Source organism: Pezoporus wallicus, unplaced genomic scaffold (assembly GCF_028554395.1).
Source record: "Pezoporus wallicus isolate ANWC-B61680 ecotype Strahan unplaced genomic scaffold, APGP_CSIRO_Pwel_v1 contig_7178, whole genome shotgun sequence".
NCBI classification, from domain to species: Eukaryota; Metazoa; Chordata; class Aves; order Psittaciformes; family Psittacidae; genus Pezoporus; species Pezoporus wallicus.
The window spans coordinates 1,924,634-1,945,530 of NW_026636884.1; the positions used below are offsets into that span (position 1 = coordinate 1,924,634).

A 20,897-nucleotide genomic window follows, 5' to 3' on the forward strand; every position below is an offset into this window, starting at 1 on the left:
CTTTGGTTCAGTTCTCAAAATAGGGCACATGACCTCTAAGTAAGAAGGTACAGTAGGCTGCTTTTACACTACATCATTGCTCCTGCAGCCCTAATACCATTTCCTGGCTTTATGAAGAATGGGAGGAGGTAAAATTTGACACTTGCAGAGTTTCAGTCCTACCTCGTTTTGTAATGCATGATCCATGGCAAATTTACCACTATCTTTAGGCGCAGAAATGACATCTGCTACAGAGTGGCTTACGCTTGTCTGTCTGCTGCTTTCAGTGTCATGTGTCTGACATGAGTTAACCTCTCAGAAAATCTAACGTGAAGGGAGAGAATTGCCCGTCAGAGGTGTCTGTGCTGCTCCTCTTGACCTACTTGGAAAAGTACGACTGGACTCTTTGTGGTTTCCCCCATCACGACACAGCTGCAGAAGGCAGTAATGGGACTGCTTTTAATGGATTTGGAAATGTGCCTTTGAACAGCATTATTTCCAAACCTTGCAAAGCTCATTTGTTCTTTTATCAAGCCCACTGTAGGTCCCCCTTATTTTTTTTTTTTTTAAATGGAATTGGTGCAATGGGAGAAGATAGCTTTTTCTCTTCACAGATAAAGATCCAAATCATGTTTTACAATCTGACAATTATGTAGTTTGATTTTCTTAAATAAAACAGATAATCTCCCTTCCCCGTTTAAGATGAGATCTTAGCTGTTAGTGACAGCTGTTAAAATGATGCTAAAAATAGATATAGTGTCAACCACTAAAAAGCTAAGTGCTCCTGTGAACCACAAGCAGAAAATAAATGAGGTTTCTCCTGAGTTTGTGGAAAATCTGTGAGCATCTTGCATGTACTGGGAAAGGTGCTTTATGCTTGCAGCAGCCATCTCTGGATGTAACAAGAGAAGGGAGGGGGAAATCAAACATTTGGTATTAGACAGAAGGTAGATAGACATATTCCTTCAATTTTATTTTCTCTCTCCTTTTCTTTCTTAAAAAGAAAAAATAGAAAAGAGATGCAACAGAAAGACTGCAGCTACCTCCAGGCATTTCAGATGCCTTTTTCATTTACACCTTTGCCCTGGAAAAAAAAACAGGAGAGTAACAGGAAAAGTAAGACAAAAGAAGTGCAACCCATCAGCCAAATACACCATCACTATGAATTAACATAAAATATTTGTGCTCAGTACGGCAGTTATTGATAGAGCAGCCAACGTGCTTGGGATCTTATTGCAGGATTGTGATTTGCTGGGTAACTCGCAGAGTTGCATAGAACCTTCCTCTGCCCTGGAATTGCAGCCTGCAACCCATCTGCAGTAGCTCTGCTCGATTAATAAATTAGCTGCATTTCAAACCAGATGCATGACATGAGTGAAAAAGAGAGAGAATTGTTCACATTTGATGCTATATCTTGGTAGGTTCCTCCTTTTTAGCTACATTAGGACTAAAAATAGAGCACTAGCGTAGGCACAGTGAAATATGATTTGCTTCCAATAATACAGTAAACTAATTGTGAAATTAAGCTATTGAATGTGCCGTTATCTCCAAGTCTGACCTTACCAGCACTGTATGCTTCCGTGCTTAACATTTATCATGTTGCCCACAAACTTTGACAGATGCCTGATACCCGCCTTTTCCAAGGCCTCAATCCCACAGAGGCTTAAGCACAGGTAAAATTTCCTGTAAGCAGTCCTTTTACACGTTTAAAGACTTCATTGAGGATATTAAAATAGGGCCAACATTTTCCTCCCTACAATGCCTCATTTATTTTCCTTAAGTGTTTAAATATAGAAACATTCAATGCCCAGAACTTAAAAATAATCAGTTTTGAAAAGGTCTTAGCCACAAGTGAAATATTAATTTAAAGCCGGTATCGGTGTTAGCACCGATTTTGTTGTTTTGTTTTTTTTTTTTTTTTGCACCTGAACGTTTGAAATCAGGACGGGTTGCCCCACTGCAGCCACAGAGACGCACCCCATCCCCTCTCCGTTAACCCGGGCCACACTGCGGGGCAGAGAGGGGCCCGGCTCCCCCTCCCTGGCAGCGGCGGGAGGTGGCGAGGGAAGGAGCAGGCCCAATGGGGGTGCGCAGCCTCCTCCCGAACCCCCGTCCCAGGGCCGACCTGAGCGGTCGGAGTGAGGGAACTGCGGGGGGGGGGGGGGGGGGGGGGGGAAAGGCTCCGAAGCTGCCGCCGCCGGGGCCGGGAGAGACGCTCCGCCTGGGGAAGGGCGCGGGGAGACACTCCTCCCCCACCGCCCGCCCTGCCTCCCTGCCGCCCGCCCTCCTTCCCTTCCTCCGGCGGCTCCGCGAACCAGGAACCGCGGCGGCGGCGGCAGCGGCGGCGGCGGCGGGTTCCGTGCGTGAGAAACCCCGCGGCGCCGCGCCGCCGGGAGCCGCCGGGGCGGGCGGCGCGGGAAGGGACGACGGGGGCGGCGCGGCCGCCGGCCGCTGCGACGGGCCGGGCGGCACCGGGAGGGCGGGAGGGGAGTGGGGGGGGGGGGGGAGGAAAAAGTTTACACCCTCGCCACTCTCCTCCCTCCTCTTCCTTGGTGGCGCAGATGGGAGTTTTACCTGGAATGACATAAGTTTTTTTATTCGCGGTTGGATTTTGCTTTTTGGAGGGTGTTTTCTCTCCGTCGATCCCTTTTCTCTCTCCCTCTCCTAAATCTCCCCCCCTCCCGCCGGTGCTGGATCCACCCCCCGCTCCCCTCCGCCGGCGGGCGAGGGTGTGACCCGCGGGAACACCCACCCACCTAGGCGTCCATGGTGGGAGCTGTCCGCCCGGCTGCGCCGAGCCGAGTCGCGGACACCCTGCTGCCGCCTCCCGCCGACCCCGCGAGCAGCGCCCTGCCCGCTGCCCGGCCCCGCTCCCGGCGTTTCTCCGCGTACTACTTTCCCCCCCCCCCCCCCCCTTTTTTTCTCCTTTTTTTTTTTCCCCTTTCGGTGTCGGTGCGGGCTCCCGGATGGTTTGCACGCAGTAGCCGGGGGCCGTGCCTCCTCCCGCCGCGCCACCATGTCGTAGAGGAGGTGAGTGCAGCGCGGACACTTGCGCGGGGCGCGGAGCGGCGCGGGGGAGCGAGGGGCGGGCGGCGGGGGCCGGGCGGGTGTCCGCTACACCAGCCGGCATATCCAGGTCACGGCCGGTCCCGTCCCCATCAGTGAAAACTTCGCGGGAAGGACACGTCCATAGCTCGGCAGCGCCCGCGCCAGCGCCGCTGGGAAGCGCGGTGGCGACGGCTGCTCCGCGGGTCGCTCTGGGATCCGCCGCCGCCTCCTCGGCCGGTGCCCGGCGGGGCCGTGAGTGCGGGTCGATGTTTGACAGAACCTACAAATGAGAGGGGCACGTGACGCCAAATCCTGGGGATGTTTGCGCTGTCGCTGTGGCTGTCGAACACAAACCCCGCTCCCCGGGGCGAACGCGGACCTGCGCGCTTCTGTGCGTGCGTGCGCGCAGGGGGTGATTTTGGAGGAAGGTGCGCGGTGCCCAGCGCGGTGCCGCCGCTCCCCGACGGGCTCAGCCCCACCGCCCCGCTCCCAGTAGCACCCCTGTTACCCCGCGGAACTGTCTCCGCCGGGTCGGGGCCGGGAGTGGGGCTCGGGGGGTGCTGGGGCTGTTTGGGAGCGTGCGTCAGTGGCTGCCGGCCGCTCGCCGGGGGTGTTATTTAGGGAGCGAGTTGGGAGCGCATCGCCTCAAAGTTTGCTTGGCGTCTTTTTTTTTTTTTTTTTTTTTTTTGGTGCTTCCCTGGGAAAAGGATATTCCTGAAGCAGGGACGCGGGCACCGGGGGGGGGGGGGGGGGGGGAACGGGACACCGGGCGGGAGAACGGGGTGGCTGCACCCCGGAGCCAGGGGCTGTCCCGGTGACCCCTCTCGCTGCCCCTGGACGGGGGGAGGCAGGGGAGGGGACGCCCGGCGGGATGCGCGGCTGCCGCGGAGCGGGGCCAGCGCGACGGCCAGCGGAGGACGAGTCCTTGAACCCTCCCGCGCTCCACTCCTTTATTTCATTTCATTTTATTTCTCGGTTAAACCACGGCTGCATATTCATGCGTCTCTGCAAGGCGGAAATCCCGGTCCGGCGGAGACGCGATGCCTGGCCCTGCCGCCGGCGCGGCACGGGCACCGGGCGGGGGGGGGCGGCCGCGCCGCACACACATCACCGGCCCGTGGGGGGCTCCCGCTCGCCTCCCCACGACCCTTCCCCGGGGGCACGTCGGGGCGGCAAGGTTGGGGTCCCGGCGGGGCGCGCTACGGGGGCTGCGCGGCCGCGGCTGCCGCTGCGGCTTTAAGGAGATGCGTTTTCCAGCCTGTGTCGCAGCAACTTTGTATCAGTCATGTCGCCCGGCGGGTGACTGACTTGTCTCCCAGCCAATGGGGCGGCGGGCCGGCCCCAGCCGCGCGTACCTCCGCGTCCCGCCCGCCAATGAGGGCGGGCTGGGGGCGGGACGTAAACTTCGACTTTAGGTGGGCATGTGACATGTTTTTAAAGGACTTGGCACCTTTTCACGTCCCCTCCCGAGTGCCGCTCCGTGTCACCGGGCGGCGCGGCACGGCGCGCCTCGCCTCGCCTCGGGCGGGACGGAGGGGAGGGGGCTGAGCGCAGACCGCTCCTCCGCTCCGCGCCGCCCTCCGCTCCGGTCCGCGCCCCTCCGGCTGGGGCTCCGGGACTCGCCCCGCCGCAACAGTTACCGCGGGACCGGGGCCGACGCGGGGGGCGGGGGGCACCCCGATCTGCACCCTGAGGTGGGGCTGGCGGGGCGGTGGGGGTCACTTTGGGGGTCGGCACCCGGGGGCACCCCTCAGTGCTCTCCGGGGGGGGGGGGGGGTATGGTGGTTACCTGGACCCTCTCCACCGTGGAGGGTGGAGAGTGTTGCTTGCGCGGGAGAAAAAGCGCTTTCCTGCATCGCTTTAGGGGCCGAGAGCGGGTTTGGGCTTTCCTAACCGCTTCCCCCCCCCCCCCATTATCTTCCCCGAGTCGATCCCCGGCGGACGCGTGGGAAGGACGGAGGGAGCTCCCGGGCACTGCTGGCTTTTCCCATGAGGATAATCCGGATTGTACCTGCGGGACAGCTGACGGGGAGTTTGGGGTGGCGGATTAGGAGTTCAGAGCGGTGGTAGTGGCCGGGAGCTGCTGTGATGGATGCTCCGCGCCGCGTAGGGCAGATAGGAAGATAGAGGCGAGCGCTGCCTGCGCGGTCGTTCACACGCGTGTCCGTCCGTGTGAGGACGGAGGGAGCAGTCCCACGCCGCGGGGGACACGAGGGACACTACTCGCGCTCCCCGCCCTGCTTCGGTGCCCGGGGAAGAGGGGGCAAACCCTAGCCTATGTCTCGAGACGAAACTCCTGTCTCCTGGTCGGTTTTATGTCGGCGGAGCTGCTCGCAGGCAGTGACACTTAAATTTCGCTTTACAAACACCGGGTAATAAGAAGTGGGTGGTCGCTCGAGCCATCGAGTTAGGATTTTTTTACGGAACGGGATTTACTTCAGGTTTTCCTGTATCTAGGTGACCTTTTGGTTGCAGGGATACCAGGTACCATTTGATTTCTATTTTTTATTCGACTGTTGCTGTGAAACTGGTTTCATGCCTGATTGATCAGAGACTTATACTGCAGAGGTCTGTGTTTGTTGATATGTTCGGGGTGAAATACGTAACTCGCAGTGTCCGAGTACTTCTTGTTTGGGGGGGGCGGGTGTGTGGTGTGTGTCCTGGGGAAACTGCTGTGCTCATAATATAAGCTTCCTTCTGCAGAATATCAGATGGTCTTGGCTCTGATATGTAACATGAGTCGGCTTCTGTTGTGGTCTGTGTTAGCCCACAGTCAAATTCAGGTAGTGAAAGTTAGTAAAAAGGCATGTCTGTGCAATAGGTGAAGTGTGGATACCATAGATAAACATGCTAGTCAAGTTGTAATAAGTTCTGCTGAGAAGAACAAACCCAAACCCTCATGCTGTCAGCAAGCCGTGAAATGGTTATTCACTTCCAATACCCACCAAGGCACAGAAAACAGCACTCCCCGAGAACCTGTTTGCTGCTGCATTTTACTGGTGTATAGCTGTCATTTTAAACAGAACTTGTATCAGGCCACAGCTACTCTTTCTGCTGTTCTATGATCCTTTCAGATGTGTGGCCCAGACGGTGTTTCTCTCTGTGCAAGTGCAGGACCAGGCCATTCCAGTTTTTTATTTCTTTTTCCTTTGTGTGACCTGGATTTTTATTTGCTGAAGTTTCAGAGTGTGCTCACTTATTGATTATGTATGGAGTTTGAAATTTACAGCTGTGGGAGAGGTAGCTGCAAGGCTTGTGCACCTGTGCAATGTTAGGCCTATAACTGGGATTTCCTGGTAGGCAGGGGTTCTGCTGGTGGTTCTGAGGGGTAAAGTTCACTTACATCCTAATTTTAAGCCTTAAATAAGTTTACTGGTTTTCAGAAATTCTGGTCACTTGCAGCTGCAATTGATTTATCTAGGAATTAGGCTTGCTCAGCACTTAACTCAGGGGTAGGAGATTTTCTGGGAGTGACTTTGTATGAAAGTAGGGACTTCTGTCTCGAAATTTAGACTATAGGAATGTGATTTGATACTCGTGGTGGTGGGATACACATGATTCTGTCTTCTAATAAAATTTGCTTGAGGGGAATGTAGGCATAGAGCCATAGGTCAGAGTAAGGGGAAAGAGTATTTGAGTCATTAATTTAGTTTTTTTGGGGGGTTGTTTTATGATTTTCTTTATAATAACATTTTTAAGTAGTGTTAAGTAATGGGATTAAACATGAAATCAAATGTTGGAAAATCAATACATTCTGAAAGGAAAAACTATTTGCATAATATTGATACTGTAACTATTGGCACTTGAGTTTCTACAGTTCTAATGATACTGTAAACCTATTAGTTTTAAAAAAAAAAGGAAATAAAATTGTTGTTACTTACACATGATGTTCAGAACACGGGTAGCTAGGTCATGCATTTTGCTCCCTTCCTCGAGAGAGTGGCCTGCAGGATGGAAGGTTTTTTTTAGGGTCTGTTTTAGAACAAGGTTTACTTCTCTAGATATATTCCTCTTCCTGACTGCCGTGGAGGTTTGCAGAACTACAGATCCATTTAACAGCCATGCATCCCCGCCTAATCTGATGCCCTTCCTCTGTGGCAGAAACGTTTCCCATTTAGCTTGCATTTAGCTTGCTTCTCCTCCTGCCCAGCCAATCCTCCAGGTTTCCTCAGGTGATTGTACAAACAGTTTGCATAACTGTGAAGGGGCAGACCAGATCCTGGCCCCTCAGAACTACTGCTTCCTTCTGAAGCATCCTGTGTTACACTGGGTGATGAAGAGAAACGCCCTTAGCACAACAGCCTGCCTTGCTTTGCTCTCCCTGTAGTATGGTAGTGCAAGGTCCTTGGAGGAGCAGAGATGTAATGTCCAATTTCCACAGCGTTTATGCCCTGCCTACCACCAGTGTGTCCTTTCAGGACCTCTCTGGTTCCCCCTTTGTCCTTGCTACCCCCTTCCCTTTCTTCCAGGTCCCTGAGAGAGGGGCAGCACTGACCGTGGGGCTGTGGCCAGCAACGGTGGGCAGTGGTTGTGCTGATGCTGCAGAGCTGTTCTTTTCGGGGCAAGGCTGGGAGCAATAATTTGGATCTTTTCTGACTGCTGAGCATTTTCTCTCAGAATCTATAGGGCTGTCATATCTGTGAGACCTTTTCCCTTGGTTTGATTGAAATTGCACAAATGGTTGAGAGATGATGGATGGGGCAGGGAAACGGGACTGGCAGGCAGAGAAGAGGATAGACAGAGTGAGCGGATACGCCTTGTTTCCTTAGGAAATTAGGAGATTTCCTTAGGAAGTCACACTGTCCTGTCATTTATTAATTTAACTTTTTTGTATATGTCTTTGCTAGTTATGGAGACAAAAGGATACCACAGCTACCCAGAAGGCTTAGATATGGAGAGACGGTGGGGTCAAGTTTCTCAGTCTGTGGAGTATTCTATAGGTGCTGGAGAGCAGACTGATGACAATAACTATATGGAGATTGTAAACGTAAGCTGTGCTGCTGGAGCTTTTGCAAACAGCAGCGCTCAAGGAAACAACAAAGAAAAGCCTGAGCTACTCTCCTGCCTGCAGCAAGACAGCAGTCAGCCTGGTCTTCTACCCTCTGACATCAAAACTGAAACGGAATCCAAGGAGCTGTCAGCAACAGTGGCCGAGTCCATGGGTTTATATATGGATTCGATACGAGATGCCGATTACCCCTACGATCAGCAGAACCAGGGAAGCCCAGGGAAGATGTACCAGAATGTGGGGCAGCTGGTGAAGCTCTACAAGGAGAATGGCCACTGCTCTTCTCCCCTCCACAGCACCAGCAGACCCTTGAGGTCTTTGATGTCGGACTCTGGGAGCACTGTAAACGGTGGTGCCATGCACGCTATTGTCAAAAGCCCTATCATGTGTCAAGAGAAAAGCCCTTCGGGCTGCAGCCCTCAGAACATGGCTTCCTCGGTGTGTAGTCCTGCGGGAGTTAACTCTGTGTCCTCAACTACTGCTAACTTTGGGAACTTTGCCGTGCACAGCCCCATTGGCCAGGGAACCCCTTTGTCACGCTCGCCGAACGTTGAAAACCGGGGGTCTATGTTGCACAGTCCCGCACACGTTAGCAATGTGGGGTCTCCACTTTCTAGCCCTATAAGTAGCATGAAATCACCAATTTCTAGTCCTCCCAGTCATTGCAGCGTGAAATCTCCTGTCTCAAGTCCCAGTAATATCACTATGCGATCTTCTGTGTCCAGTCCTGCGAACCTGAACTCGAGGAGCTCCATTGCCAGCCCTTCCAATGCCAATAATAGGTCCACTCGTTCTAGTCCAGCGGTTAGCACTGTGGGATCATCCATCTGTAGCCCCATAAACAACTCCCTAGGATTCCCAGCTTCCAGCACACCAGCGGGACCTAGCAGAAGCCAAGATACTGTTCCTAGTCCAGAAGCAAAAGACAAGGGTGCTCAAGAACTCACATTTCCTAAGATGGAGGAAATGGAGGACGCCATCTCCAACAACAGTCAGATGAACCTTGTTCAGTTCATAAAGCCTGAGCCAGACGGTTCCTTTGGCAGCGCGTGCATTGGTGACAGCAGCAAAATAAACTCCGATTCCCCCTTTTCAGTACCAGTGAAGCAAGAGTCAGCCAAGCATCCTTGCTCTGGTGCGTCTTTTAAAGGGAATCAAACAGTAAATCCTTTCCCATTTACAGATGGCTCGTATTTTTCTTTTATGGATGACAAAGACTATTACTCTCTTTCTGGGATTTTAGGACCACCTGTTTCTTCATTTGACGGAAGTTGTGAAGGTAGCGGTTTTCCAAATCCAGGCCTACGTATGGGCATTAAGCAGGAGCCTGATGATGGCAGCTACTACCAAGAAAACAGTATACCATCCTCTGCCATTGTGGGTGTAAATTCAGGTGGACAGTCATTTCACTACAGGATCGGTGCCCAAGGCACGATATCTTTGTCGCGACCGGTTGCTCGAGAGCAGGCATTTCAGCACTTGAGCTCGTTCCCTCCTGTCAGCACGCTAGTGGAGACCTGGAAGTCGCATTCGGAGTTGGCATCCAGACGAAGTGATGGGTATCCAGTTCTAGAGTACATTCCAGAAAATGTGTCCAGGTGAGCAGGCAAATTACTTCTGTCCTCTACCTCTCCCTTCTTTATTTTCTTCTTCCCCTGCACTAAACATAAAAGGCATGGATTAAAATGGGGACTAGGGCAGTATTTCTCAAGCTGATACATAATTCTTCATTTGCATTTCAGTTCTTATTGTTAGATTTGCTGTGTTTTTACTCTGCCTTTAACAAAAACGAAATGCTGGCTTTAATATTTAAAAAGAACATATTATATTCTATAGTTATTAGATTTGAATGTGTAGCTCTAGTATGTTTATGAGCTCTTACTACTATAAATGTTGTTTTTCCTATAATGAGAGCTTAGTAAAATTGCTCTCGTGTGTCCTATAATGGTTATTCTTTCTTAGCTGGTGTTTGAGTGTGCTGTGCCTCAGATGAAATGTTGAGAATAAGAAAACCATAGTGTCAGGAATCTGTTTTTGTTAAGATGCATGATTATAAGTTTGCGCTGGACTTTAACTGGTTAAGTGTAAAAACTAAACCTTACAAGCCTTTGGCAACATATTATTTCTGTATTTTAACTGTAGGAACATTTGGTTTGTATATATAGAAAAATGCCTCCAGAAGGAGGAGGGCTGTTAAAACTTGACGCATTTGAAAGGGATAAATGGATAAACTGATCTCCTCACTTTTGGTGGAAGAGAAATATGCAAGTGTCGTTTGAATTTGTATTCCTTGGCTGACTCGTAGAGCATGCACTTCTTCAGCAAACAGGTGTTCATGTATCTCATAAAGGACACTTACTTTCATGAACTATCTGGTTTCATAATCAATGTTACAAGTTATTAAGCGCATCTGACAGTATGACTTAGTTAGAATAGTTGCACAGACTCTTCCTGTGTCAAACAGGCTTGCCAAAGCTTTGTGCTAAAGCTCAGTGAAATAATCAGTAACAGAATTTGCCTTTACCTTTCTCAAGTCTTTTTTTTTTTTTCTCATCATGAGATATGCAGCTGCCCTCAGGGAATGAAACGTCTGCCTTATTCTTGGAGTGGGGTGAAGAGGATGAGTAGTGTTTTCCATATTTATATGATGCTAAATATTTCTGAAGAAATAGTGTTGAAATGAAAAAATACTTAAAATAATGATGCTTTTGAGGAGGGAAAAGAGCCTATCTATCCATGAGGGAAAAAAAAGACTTCAAATATTTTCACTTTATTCTCAGATCTGTTCGCTACCTCTGCAATCTCCTTACTGTTTTGCAAGCCATGCTTCACTTCTGCTTTGACCATTTCAGATATAGTCTCTAAAGAATGTACTTTTTAATACATCTTTCTCAACTTAAAAGGGCTATATCCCACCTTCATACTGAACTTTGCATGTAGCTGGATATTTGTTACCATCCAGGCTTGGCTTAAATGTGTTTTCCTGAATCAAGGAAGATGAAGTTGCTGTTTTCTGGTTATTTTACCTGATGAAATTTTCATAAAATGCATTATTTATATGGTGAGAAAAGTTCACCAGAAGACTGATGGGATGCCTGAAAATAAAGACCCAGTATTTTACTGCCTTTGTGGTTGAGCACTGTTACTTGGGCAAGTAGCTCCTGCCAGCCATGAGAACTCTTGCGTAAGTGCTGCTTGCGCTGAGTCAAGGTTGTCATCTTTGCAGGGACATGCACGTTAAGTAGAGAAATGCAGGTAGGAGCATGGTTGTCATCAGTAGTTAACGTTTTGAATGACAGTTTCTCATGAGGCTTTCAAAGGAGTCTCTTCATCTGACATTAGTCCACGGTAGCTCTTCCCATCTGTTTACCTCTATACCAGTAAATGGGTATATCATCAGGCTTGATGATGACACAGGCTTGATACACTTTCCTGTCTTTGTTCTCTCCGCTCCTATCTCAGTAAGATATGAAGGTAAGCATAGCTGTTACTTTGCAGGATTGAAATCCTGCAATTTTTAGCGCTCAGAGCTATTGCTGCATTTGTGGAGTTCTGTTCAGGTGATGGAGATCTGCAAGGTTGCGACACTTCAGGCATCCTGATCTGTAGTTCAGATTAGGACATGTGTCATCATTTCAAATCTCTAAACTCAGCCCCATTATTTAACAAAGTGTTGCGCTTGCCAGTGGCTTTATGCTAACAGGTGCAGCCGGGAGCCTGTGCAAAGCCCTTACAAGTTCCAAGGTAAATTCATGTAGAGGTCATTTTAGCAGTACAGATTTGAATGAATAGGTGCCTGCTCAGGTATTTGTCTGCTGGCAGGGCAAATCTGAAAGACTCATCTGAGGGTGTTACACATGTAAAAGCTCACTCTTGCTAACGAACCTTGAACTGATCTTTGCTTTTCATTTCTGTGCTGCGTTCCAGCTAAAACAAGAGGAAATCGGGCACAAGTTTGTTCATGCTCCAAAGTGTTGTAATAAAGCACTCATAGTTTAAAACCATGTCAGGCCTGATATCCCAAGGTGGGTTTCAGCTGTCCCATGTCAGCATGGTATGGGGGTTGTAAAGTCTTTCTTCCTTCATGTGATCATTTCAGCAGCATTGCATCTCTGCACTCTACATCCAAGCTAGATCCTTGTTATTTCCAGTCAGGCTTTTTTTCCCTGATGTATCAACCATATGAGGCATCATACATTTTGCAGACTTCTACAGCTGTGATTAACCCTTCAAAGTCTGCAATATTTTTAAATTTCTGGTAGTGTAAGTCTTCATCTTTTTTCAGGTATACTTATGCTGCAGTATAAATTGCCATAAGCAAAGACTAAGGTGCAGGGAAAAAATAGGCTACACGGTTCTCTTAAGTCAATAAATGACCAGCATTGAGTATATCTTGTTTTGACAGCATTGCTTTCTGAACCTTGATAACATACCTTTTTTGGACCGCGTCTGTCTTGCAGCTGACATGGTGAAGAGGAGTGGGTGACCAGGAATGAAGAAGACGTTTCACACTAAGAGTGAATCTTTAGATTAAACGTTAATTTTTTTTCTCCCTGTTAGAATATCGCCTTTCTCAAGTCAGTTATACTTGCTGATAGTATCTACTAAACATAGTTTAGGCATTTAAAATCCCTTGCTACCTTATTGACTGTGCCAAGTCCCTGCTGTCAGCCAGAACATTTCTCTTTTTCTCCTTCAGTTACTTTTATTAGATGTCCACAGTTACGGTTCTTTTTAAGTTACTCGCTGGTAACTTTCTTTATAATATTGCTTGTGTTTGGGTTGCAAGAGCCTCTTCAGCAAACTCAAGTTCCCTTATTGCTTTAAAAATGTTTTTCTCCTGCTAATATGCATGCAGAACATGCCTTTGTTTTTGAAATATTTTTACATGTTTAATTTTTAGAGAGGGTGAATCATACCTGTATGTCTGTGTGTGTAGATCCCCCCTCCATGAATGACATTTCCTAAGAAATAATGGTTTCTAAACTAAACAATAGCAAAGGGGGCTTGAAAAAGAAGATACGTGTGATTGTGTGATGTCATTGATGGAAACCTACACTGCGAATCCAGACAGCCTCAGAAAATGTAGTGGTTGCTTGAAGCAACAGTAAAAATTGGGGAGAATGACCTTTCCGCTGCATTAGCTCTTACCCAAAGCTGCTTCTGCAAGTGTGTCTTTTCCCTCTAATTTGCATATTAACTCATGAATGTACACATACGTATTTGCTTTTCTCAGAAGTTCTGGTAGAAACAAAGGACTGAAACTCCTACTGTTGTTTCTTCCTGGCAGTTCTACTGGTGTAACACAGTGTGATGTAATCTAGTATATTACTATTTTAACGTAAGTTGCATACATTTATCAATAGTTATATTTCAGTTGTTGTCATTAAGACAAGGAGAATTCTCTTCAGTGTTTCATGATATTCTAGAGTCTGATTTGTATCTGTTAAAGGGTGTTGAAAGACTGTCATTGACTTCTTTGGGTTTACGGTCAAATCTTTGATCAAACATTGAAAATATTTTAGGGACTTCTATCTGTTCCTGAGCCATTCACATGTTTTTTAATAGACACTACTTGTGCAACCCCCAGGACCTCACCCAACCCAACACAGAACAAAAAACCAACCCAACAGCATGATCTTTGTTTATATGTAACCTTTACTGACTTGAATGGGTGATTCTGCTTAAATCTGATTTCAGGCTATTGCAAGTATTTTTGGAAATAAACTTCTATGTTAAATATTATCTAGAATAGACACTTATCAGAATTATACCTGCCAGAGAGGCAGAGGTCTGATAGATATTATTTTTAGAATTTATGAATGGCCTTGACCTCTGTTTGCTGTTGACTTCATGGTAGAAGACTATGCTGTTAAAATATTCTCCATGCTTGGCAGGACTCTTTTCCCCTTTTGCTTCCTACAAATTCACTGCAAACTTTCTTTTTCAACAGTGATTCTTTAATATCATAGACTGTAGCCTTAAATCTGTACTTTTTCTCTCTTTTTTTTCTTACATTTTTTAAAGTTATACTTTCTTTTTTTGTAGGTTTCTGTATATTTTTGTGCCATTTTTAACAGTTCTGGGTATAATCTTGATGCAGTAGAAACTTCTGTGTATGTATGTCTGTATTTCTTGCTATAGAAGTTAAAAGTCTCTATTAGTATGTCAGGGCAGGAGGTCTAAAGGTTCTCCTTAGCATACCAGCATGCATTTAACAGCCCCATACTTTCTACATCTTTCTTTGGTACGTTCTTGAGGGTGCTTTTTGTTTTATTTTACTATTTTATTAAGGAGTTCAGAGTCTTTATAAAGTATCATTTGCAAATGTGACTGCTACTGATGCCTATTTTCCCCTTAAATTTATACACATCAGTTGACTCCTGTGCTGTGGCAGGGAGAAGTCCACATTGCTGGAAAACTGTGTTCCATAAAGGGGCAGATCTTCTAAATCTGGGGAAATAAGGGCTCTGTTGGCAATACATATGCCAATATCTAGGGATTGTTTGTTTCTTTTTGTGTGGGGGTAAGTAATGTTGTGTTTTACTAAAACATTTCTGTTGCTAGTTGATACTGTTGAACTTTGCAGTAGGTGGCTGTTGGAAATCAGTTTGCCATAGTTTATTCTGATCATAGTAATTGCTTCCTAGCTATCACTTTTGGTGATATAAAATCCCACTCTGATATCTTCTTCTGATGGTTTTCTGAAAAAGAGGAAGGTGGGATCACCTGTGTGCGCAGATCTTAGCAAGCAGAAGAAACTGTGATTATCTGTATTCTGGCAGTACGGATCAGTCCATTTTCATGGGGCCTGGAAGACACGAATGTCTGAAATATGTACTGTATAAAAATGTTTCCATCCTGTTTTATGGGATACATGTTACAGTTATGCAGGTAAGCATAGGGATTGCTGCAGTGGTATCAACACACGTGCAGTACTGGTATTGTCTGGAGAGGGAGTAAATTGTTACGCTGCGATTCCATAACTTGTCCTTACTAAAGCAACACTTAGCATTCATGGAGCTTAAACCTGCTGTGAAGTGCTTTGCCTGCTGAATCAGATTTCTAGATACGTGTTGGGGCTTTGCTGAACCCAGGACTGAGTACTGGTTGCTGTTGGGTGCTGCTTGTAGCTGAAGAGTATATTGTTTGTAGTGGTGAAATAACAGTCTTGGGCCATGCGTTGTCTGGTCTGACTCTGGTTTTGCTCTTTGGGTGTATTGTATAGGAGACCCAAGTTGGGTTCCTTATGCAGTTCACTCTGAAACTCTAAAACCCAACAGGAAAGGGCAACTTGGTGAGTAGTGTGGGGTGGCATGGATGCAAGAGCAAATTGAAGGGACAGAAAGGGACAGGAGCCTAAGAAATAATCTTAAATGCACATTTATGCTAAGAGATAATGTATTGCCAAGCCATAATCTTGGCACTTGTGTTTTCAGGGTATGTTTTTAAAAGGCAGTTTTTGTTTCTTTATGTACTAAGTCTTCAAATGGACTTGTAGGATCTGGAATAAAAAAATGGACTGATTTCAACCAAAACTTTTTGGGAGAACATTGGAATTCTGTGATTTCAGGTCTAAGCTCTCAGAGGCCCCAAAATACTACATTTTCAAATGAGTATAGAGCCATAACTTGTTTTCTGGCAAATGTGTCTTGCAGTATGGCTGTATAAGAGTGATAAAAATGGCCTGACAAGGAAGCTACAAAGAAAGGGTGTGTGAAAAACAGGTATTAAATACGTTTCAGTTGAATACATTAATGAGTTTTCACATGCAGCTGGTTGCTACACAGTGCTTGGTGCTCAACATACAAATTACTTTACTTTAGCTGCAGTCTCCTCAGAGTGAGAGATCTGTGGAGAAAAAACTAAGACTATTTCCACTGTATGCAATTGCCCAAGTCCTTGCAGCATTATTTGACATGTTTGAATGCACCCTAAATAGACCGTGGCATGATTTGACTGCTTGCTGCCCTACTAGTGCAAACTGCAGTGGAAGGTCACCATCTATTGGATCCTCATGGAAGCCCTCTCCTGCTGGAGCCACATTGGTTTTGCTTCCAGAGGAGACTTCTTGGAGGAAGGCATGCTTTTTTGACTTACGCTACAGGAGAAGGGTTCATAGGTCAGGAAGGCCTTCCTTATCTGTGCCAGCAGTTCCCAGCGTAGCCTGCTCCAGTACCACTACTGACAAGAGTGGCAGTAGTGGCTCTTGGCTCAGCGCTGGGCTCCCTTCTCACACCTGGGAGCAGGGTGAGTGTGCATCCTTGTTAATACATGTCTTTCTGTTCAGGAACCCCGAAATTTTACAAAACTTTGACAGCTGATTTACTTCTGGGACATTTTCAAATAAACTGTCTCTTTAAATAGGAAGCCTTGACCTTGTTTGGGTGTTCTGATTTTTGTTTTTGGTTTGTTAACATGGCTTACCAGAGCTTAACAGTGTGTTTTCTGAAAGGATGTGATCTGGGTGGTTGTCTTTCTCTGCTTTACTGAAATCAGTGCTGAAGGATTTAAACCACAAAGCCTACCTCGATTCTTCCCAGTCCCCAAGGAACACTTTCCCCTTCCCCCCAAACAAAACAAAACAAAACAAAATGAAAGCTGCAGAAAACCAAACCCATGCTGTTGATGATTCTGGATTCTTATGAAAATAATTAACACTGGTTGTATCTATTCATCTAACTATCATCATCTAACTGAATAAATATGCGTGCAAGATGGTTTCTTTATTGAACTGTATTATAACAAATTCCCATGTTAGTGTTAGGTAACAAGAAAAGAACTTGAATTTTATTTCTTTTCTTTAAATTGTGAATTAAGCTCCTGCAGTTACATTAGAATGTGTTGTTTGCTGGTTGCTAAATTAAATTTTTACAAACCTGAAATCTGTAAGCTGCGTTTTTACATCATGGTCCTAATTGGTAGCTTAAATTTCATATTTGGAGGTAGGGTAACTTTAGGTTAATATATAAAGATATTTCTTTAGAAAGGAAAATAGTAAACTTTGGTTGGAACATCTCAGCAGAAACAGCATCCAGTATTTGTGGATAATACGTAAAATGGCTTATAGGAATTTGTACTCTTTCTTAAGTGTGCATGGGTACGCTGCTGATTGTGGTTAGTGATAATAATAGATCAAAGAGTTACAACCCTGAGGTTAAAAAGCAAATTTCAGACTAATTGCTGAATGTTTCTGACAATTTTTATATCACTTTACTCATTTCAATTTTTTCTTCTAAACAGTACTTTCTGCTTGCATTTGGAGGTGAAATAACTCTTTGAATGGGCTTTCAGGCTAAAATTTGGACAGGACACAGGAATGTTTTCTGTTTAGCTTTTCTTTCCTTGTCTGCTTCCGAGAGGTACTGTCCCAGGTTTCTAAAAGTGGTGGCTTTATAAACTAATTCCCTAGGAATTAGGTTTCTGGGGAAAAAAATGGATTATAAAGACCCTTTATTATTAATGTTTTCTGAATCTTTTGGATTTGGGAGAATATCTTTCTTCTATTTTTGTGTGTGTGTGTATGACCATTTCAGGTTCATATTCAGTCTTAAGTCTGCAAAGTAAATATGTATTTTAGAGGTTTATTTTGGCCATTACAATCTATCAACGGTGTTATGGTCAGAACTGGGAATTAAGTAGGTATGATTGTCCTGACTAGGATTTTGACTTGTCCCAGCTGCTGAACTGTAGGGTCTTGCTAGCGTTTTTGTCAGTGGGTTTCTGATTACTGTGTTGTGCTGACATGGTAGCGCAGTCCTGCAGAATCTATCGCTATAGTACTTCATTTCTTCTGTTTGCCAGCTCTTCTTCCATACCTGCCTCAAAGCGTTGGGATGGAGGGGCTCAGGAGTCCCCAGGGGAGGTTGGAGCAGTTCTCTAGGCAAAGCAGTGCCCTGCTCAAGTGAGTTTTAAGTCAGGCTGTGCTTGATGGCAGATTCAGGGCATGTGGAAAAAGGGGCAGCCGCTGAGTTTTGCTGGTATGAGAATGCGCTGAAGTGCCTGTGCCATCAGAGGCACATTGCCCGGCTGTGGCAGGCAGCTGCCTGCACCCGTGCATCCCCGTGAGCTTGCGCAAGGCAGCCGCATCCGTGTACCCGTGTGAATGCGTCACCTGGCATGTCCTTACTGAGACCTGTGCTCTGTGAGCCCTTTGGAAACTGGTTTCACAACCGGCAAGCCCTGGTTTACTCTGGCAGTGTCTCACCTTGAAAAATCAATCGTGTTTGTATCTCTGGCTCTTCGTCAGTACTGCTGCAGCTAAGGGAGTGCGGACGGGGCACTTTGGCAGGTGATTAGCCTTATTCCCTCTTCAAACAGAGTCTCTTGTCTGACTGATGCAAGACTGCAGGTGGAGCCTAGTCTCCCAGACAAGTTTCATGTCCCTGCTATCAGAGTAGGAGCAGGAAAGGGATTGCTTCTGGAAGTGTGCCTTAAGTTTGGGGCATCAAGACAGCAACCTTTATTTTCCCTCAGGAGGCTTGAGTTCAGATATGAGCTGCTCTGAAAGGTCGGCGATCTCACTTTTAGCATTGCTGAAGGCTTGTCTCTAGAAACCTGTCATGCACTTCAGCGCTTTTGAAGACTGGAGTGCCAGGGACCTTGCAAATGAAGGTGGGTGGGAAATTTGCACAGTTTCCAGGCAGACTATCTGAGCTGTCAGCATCATTATTTTAAACTAAATTAAATTTGTGCTAGAGAGTGCAGTATGTTAGAGCAGTTAGGGAGCTCTTCCTCTAATAAGAGCTTCAGATCTACTTTCCTAGATCTGACTTCGTTAACTTCCAAACTCATTTGGGTAAATTGAACCGTAACAAAACAACAAAACCCTCACATATGTGTTGATCCTAGGATATGTGAAAACTTGCTGAAAAAATTAGAGTCTCATTTGAAGACAGTATAGCATTATATTTGCCATGTATAAGCCTGTTTTTATTATTATTGTTTATTTAGTAGAAAGTAAATGCACATTATTTCTGGCCCCTCGCTCAAGGGATGCATGCTTCTGGATCACTGTAGGTGTCTCTTTGTGTAACTGGCAAGAGGTCTCGTCCCAGAGTTGGGCAGTGTCATCTGTTGTGTGCATGTCCGTAGACTTGGGCAGTAAACATGCCCTCTGAAGCTATGCATGCCGGGGCTTCTGCATCTCTCTGGGCACCTTGAACCGTGCAGGGAGAGGACAGGATGCCCTGGTGGGATGCTGTGGCAGAGGTCCTCTTCCTCCATTTCTTAGGGATTGCCCCCAGCTGGTAGCCTGTTCGCTTGGCTTTAGGGTGCGCTGTGGTTTTGTTTTGTTATTTTAAATTTGGTTTAGAGCACTAAGGTTTTCTGAAGTTAATAATTAAAAGCAAATATTGACCAATAAATATTCCTTAAGGATCAGAAAACAGTTACTGAACGTGACTGGCTAGTCAAAATGGTGCATTGAGTCTTTGTCACAGACTACCTGGGTGTAAAATGCATTAAATAAAACCACATTGCTGCAGGATTAGCTTCTACAAACCCTGCATGGCTTTACTGTACTCTTCCTTTGCATACACGATGGCAAAACAGAACAATCTAGTTGATTTGATTAGGATTTTTAAATTCTTGTTTTAATCCGAATCCAAGTAAACTAGCTGGAAGATGAATAAAGTGTGTGGGGGTTAGACGTGTCAGCTTCTACTCATGTATGGAAGTAAATGTTGGAAGTGGTCCAGAGCTTTATGGCTGCTGCCAACTAATGACATAAGATAATGTTGCAATGAAACAATGCACTTGATTTGCACTTGTTTCCCAACTAACCTTTATGATTCTTGAGACTGCTTGGAATTTATGTTTTTGAAGATTTGACAGTAAAAAGGAGATTAGGCATTGAAAACTTTGACTGATTAAATATGTGGTAATGACAACTTCAAACTGTACATGCAGATAATGAGATAAAGGGACTGTTACTCACTTCATATTAAACCCATTTGATGGAAGAAGCAAGAAGGATGAGTGTTTTGGGTGGCTATATTCTATTAAGAAGGAAAAAATCTGAGGAGCTAACATATGTAGGAGTGAAAAGAGGTTTTTTGGTTTTGGTTTTTTCCTTTTTTTTCTGGGACCAAAACTGCAGCCATTGTGGGTCTGCAAATTGTCCTGCATTTATTTAGAGTTAGCTGTGCGCAGAAGGCTGCTAACAAGCTTGGTAGGTTTGTGTTAGCATTTTTATTTGGATCAGAAGTGGTTTTGTAGTGAATATTCCAGTTGCTACCATCTTCTGTGCTGCTGTTCACATCATGGGGCAGCTGAGGAGTAAAAAAACAGATACTGCTTAGCCAGCAGTGAAAGAAGAAGATGCTTCAGGAGCTGCCTGAGGCACTCCAGCCTATAATGGCTTCTGCCCTTGGGACCCTGCTGGAGCTGCCATGAAGCATAACCCTTGCAACACCCATAAAGTGGGTAGTGAATCCTCAGGACCAGCCGATCCTCTTGGTAGATCTTGTATTGCAGCACAGTGCCTGTACTAGAGATACCGTCTCTATGCTAATTGCATTTTCACCTGTTAACTCAAGTATCTGTAATTGAAAAAAGATGCAGGGTTACAGGCACAGTAGATTATTCCACAGAAAAACTGGAGGCACTGTTTTCAGCAGATGTATTTGTTCATAAGTCATGTCCAGAATGAGCAGAACACCTACTTACTCTTCCTTCACAGCACTTGAGAAATCTTAAAAACAACTGAATTAAATCCTGGAAGTAGGAAATGAAACTGAAGTGACAAATAAGCTGTATTCTGTTTTTTAATTAGTGCATTTCACTTCTTTTCAACTAGTTGAAAGAGTTTGATATGGTTTTCAGGTATTCTAATATTTATTATAATACTATTCTGTAAAGG

The 20,897-nt window shown here is 46.0% G+C and overlaps 1 protein-coding gene across 2 annotated transcripts in view; it reads left to right on the top strand.

The window, feature by feature from the left end:
* The first annotated feature begins 4,327 nt into the window (after positions 1 to 4,327).
* The window catches only part of NR3C2 (nuclear receptor subfamily 3 group C member 2), a 202,569-nt gene continuing 185,999 nt past the window's right edge, over positions 4,328 to 20,897 (top strand). The window contains exons 1-2 of one of the 2 annotated variants that reach the window (XM_057402046.1): positions 4,328 to 4,721; positions 7,875 to 9,633. In XM_057402046.1, coding sequence (XP_057258029.1) covers positions 7,877 to 9,633 — 1,757 coding nt within the window. In that variant the 5' untranslated portion in view covers positions 4,328 to 4,721; positions 7,875 to 7,876. Of the gene's footprint in view, positions 4,722 to 7,861; positions 9,634 to 20,897 lie in introns of those variants that run through there. The other variant, XM_057402045.1, reaches the window with a different exon arrangement.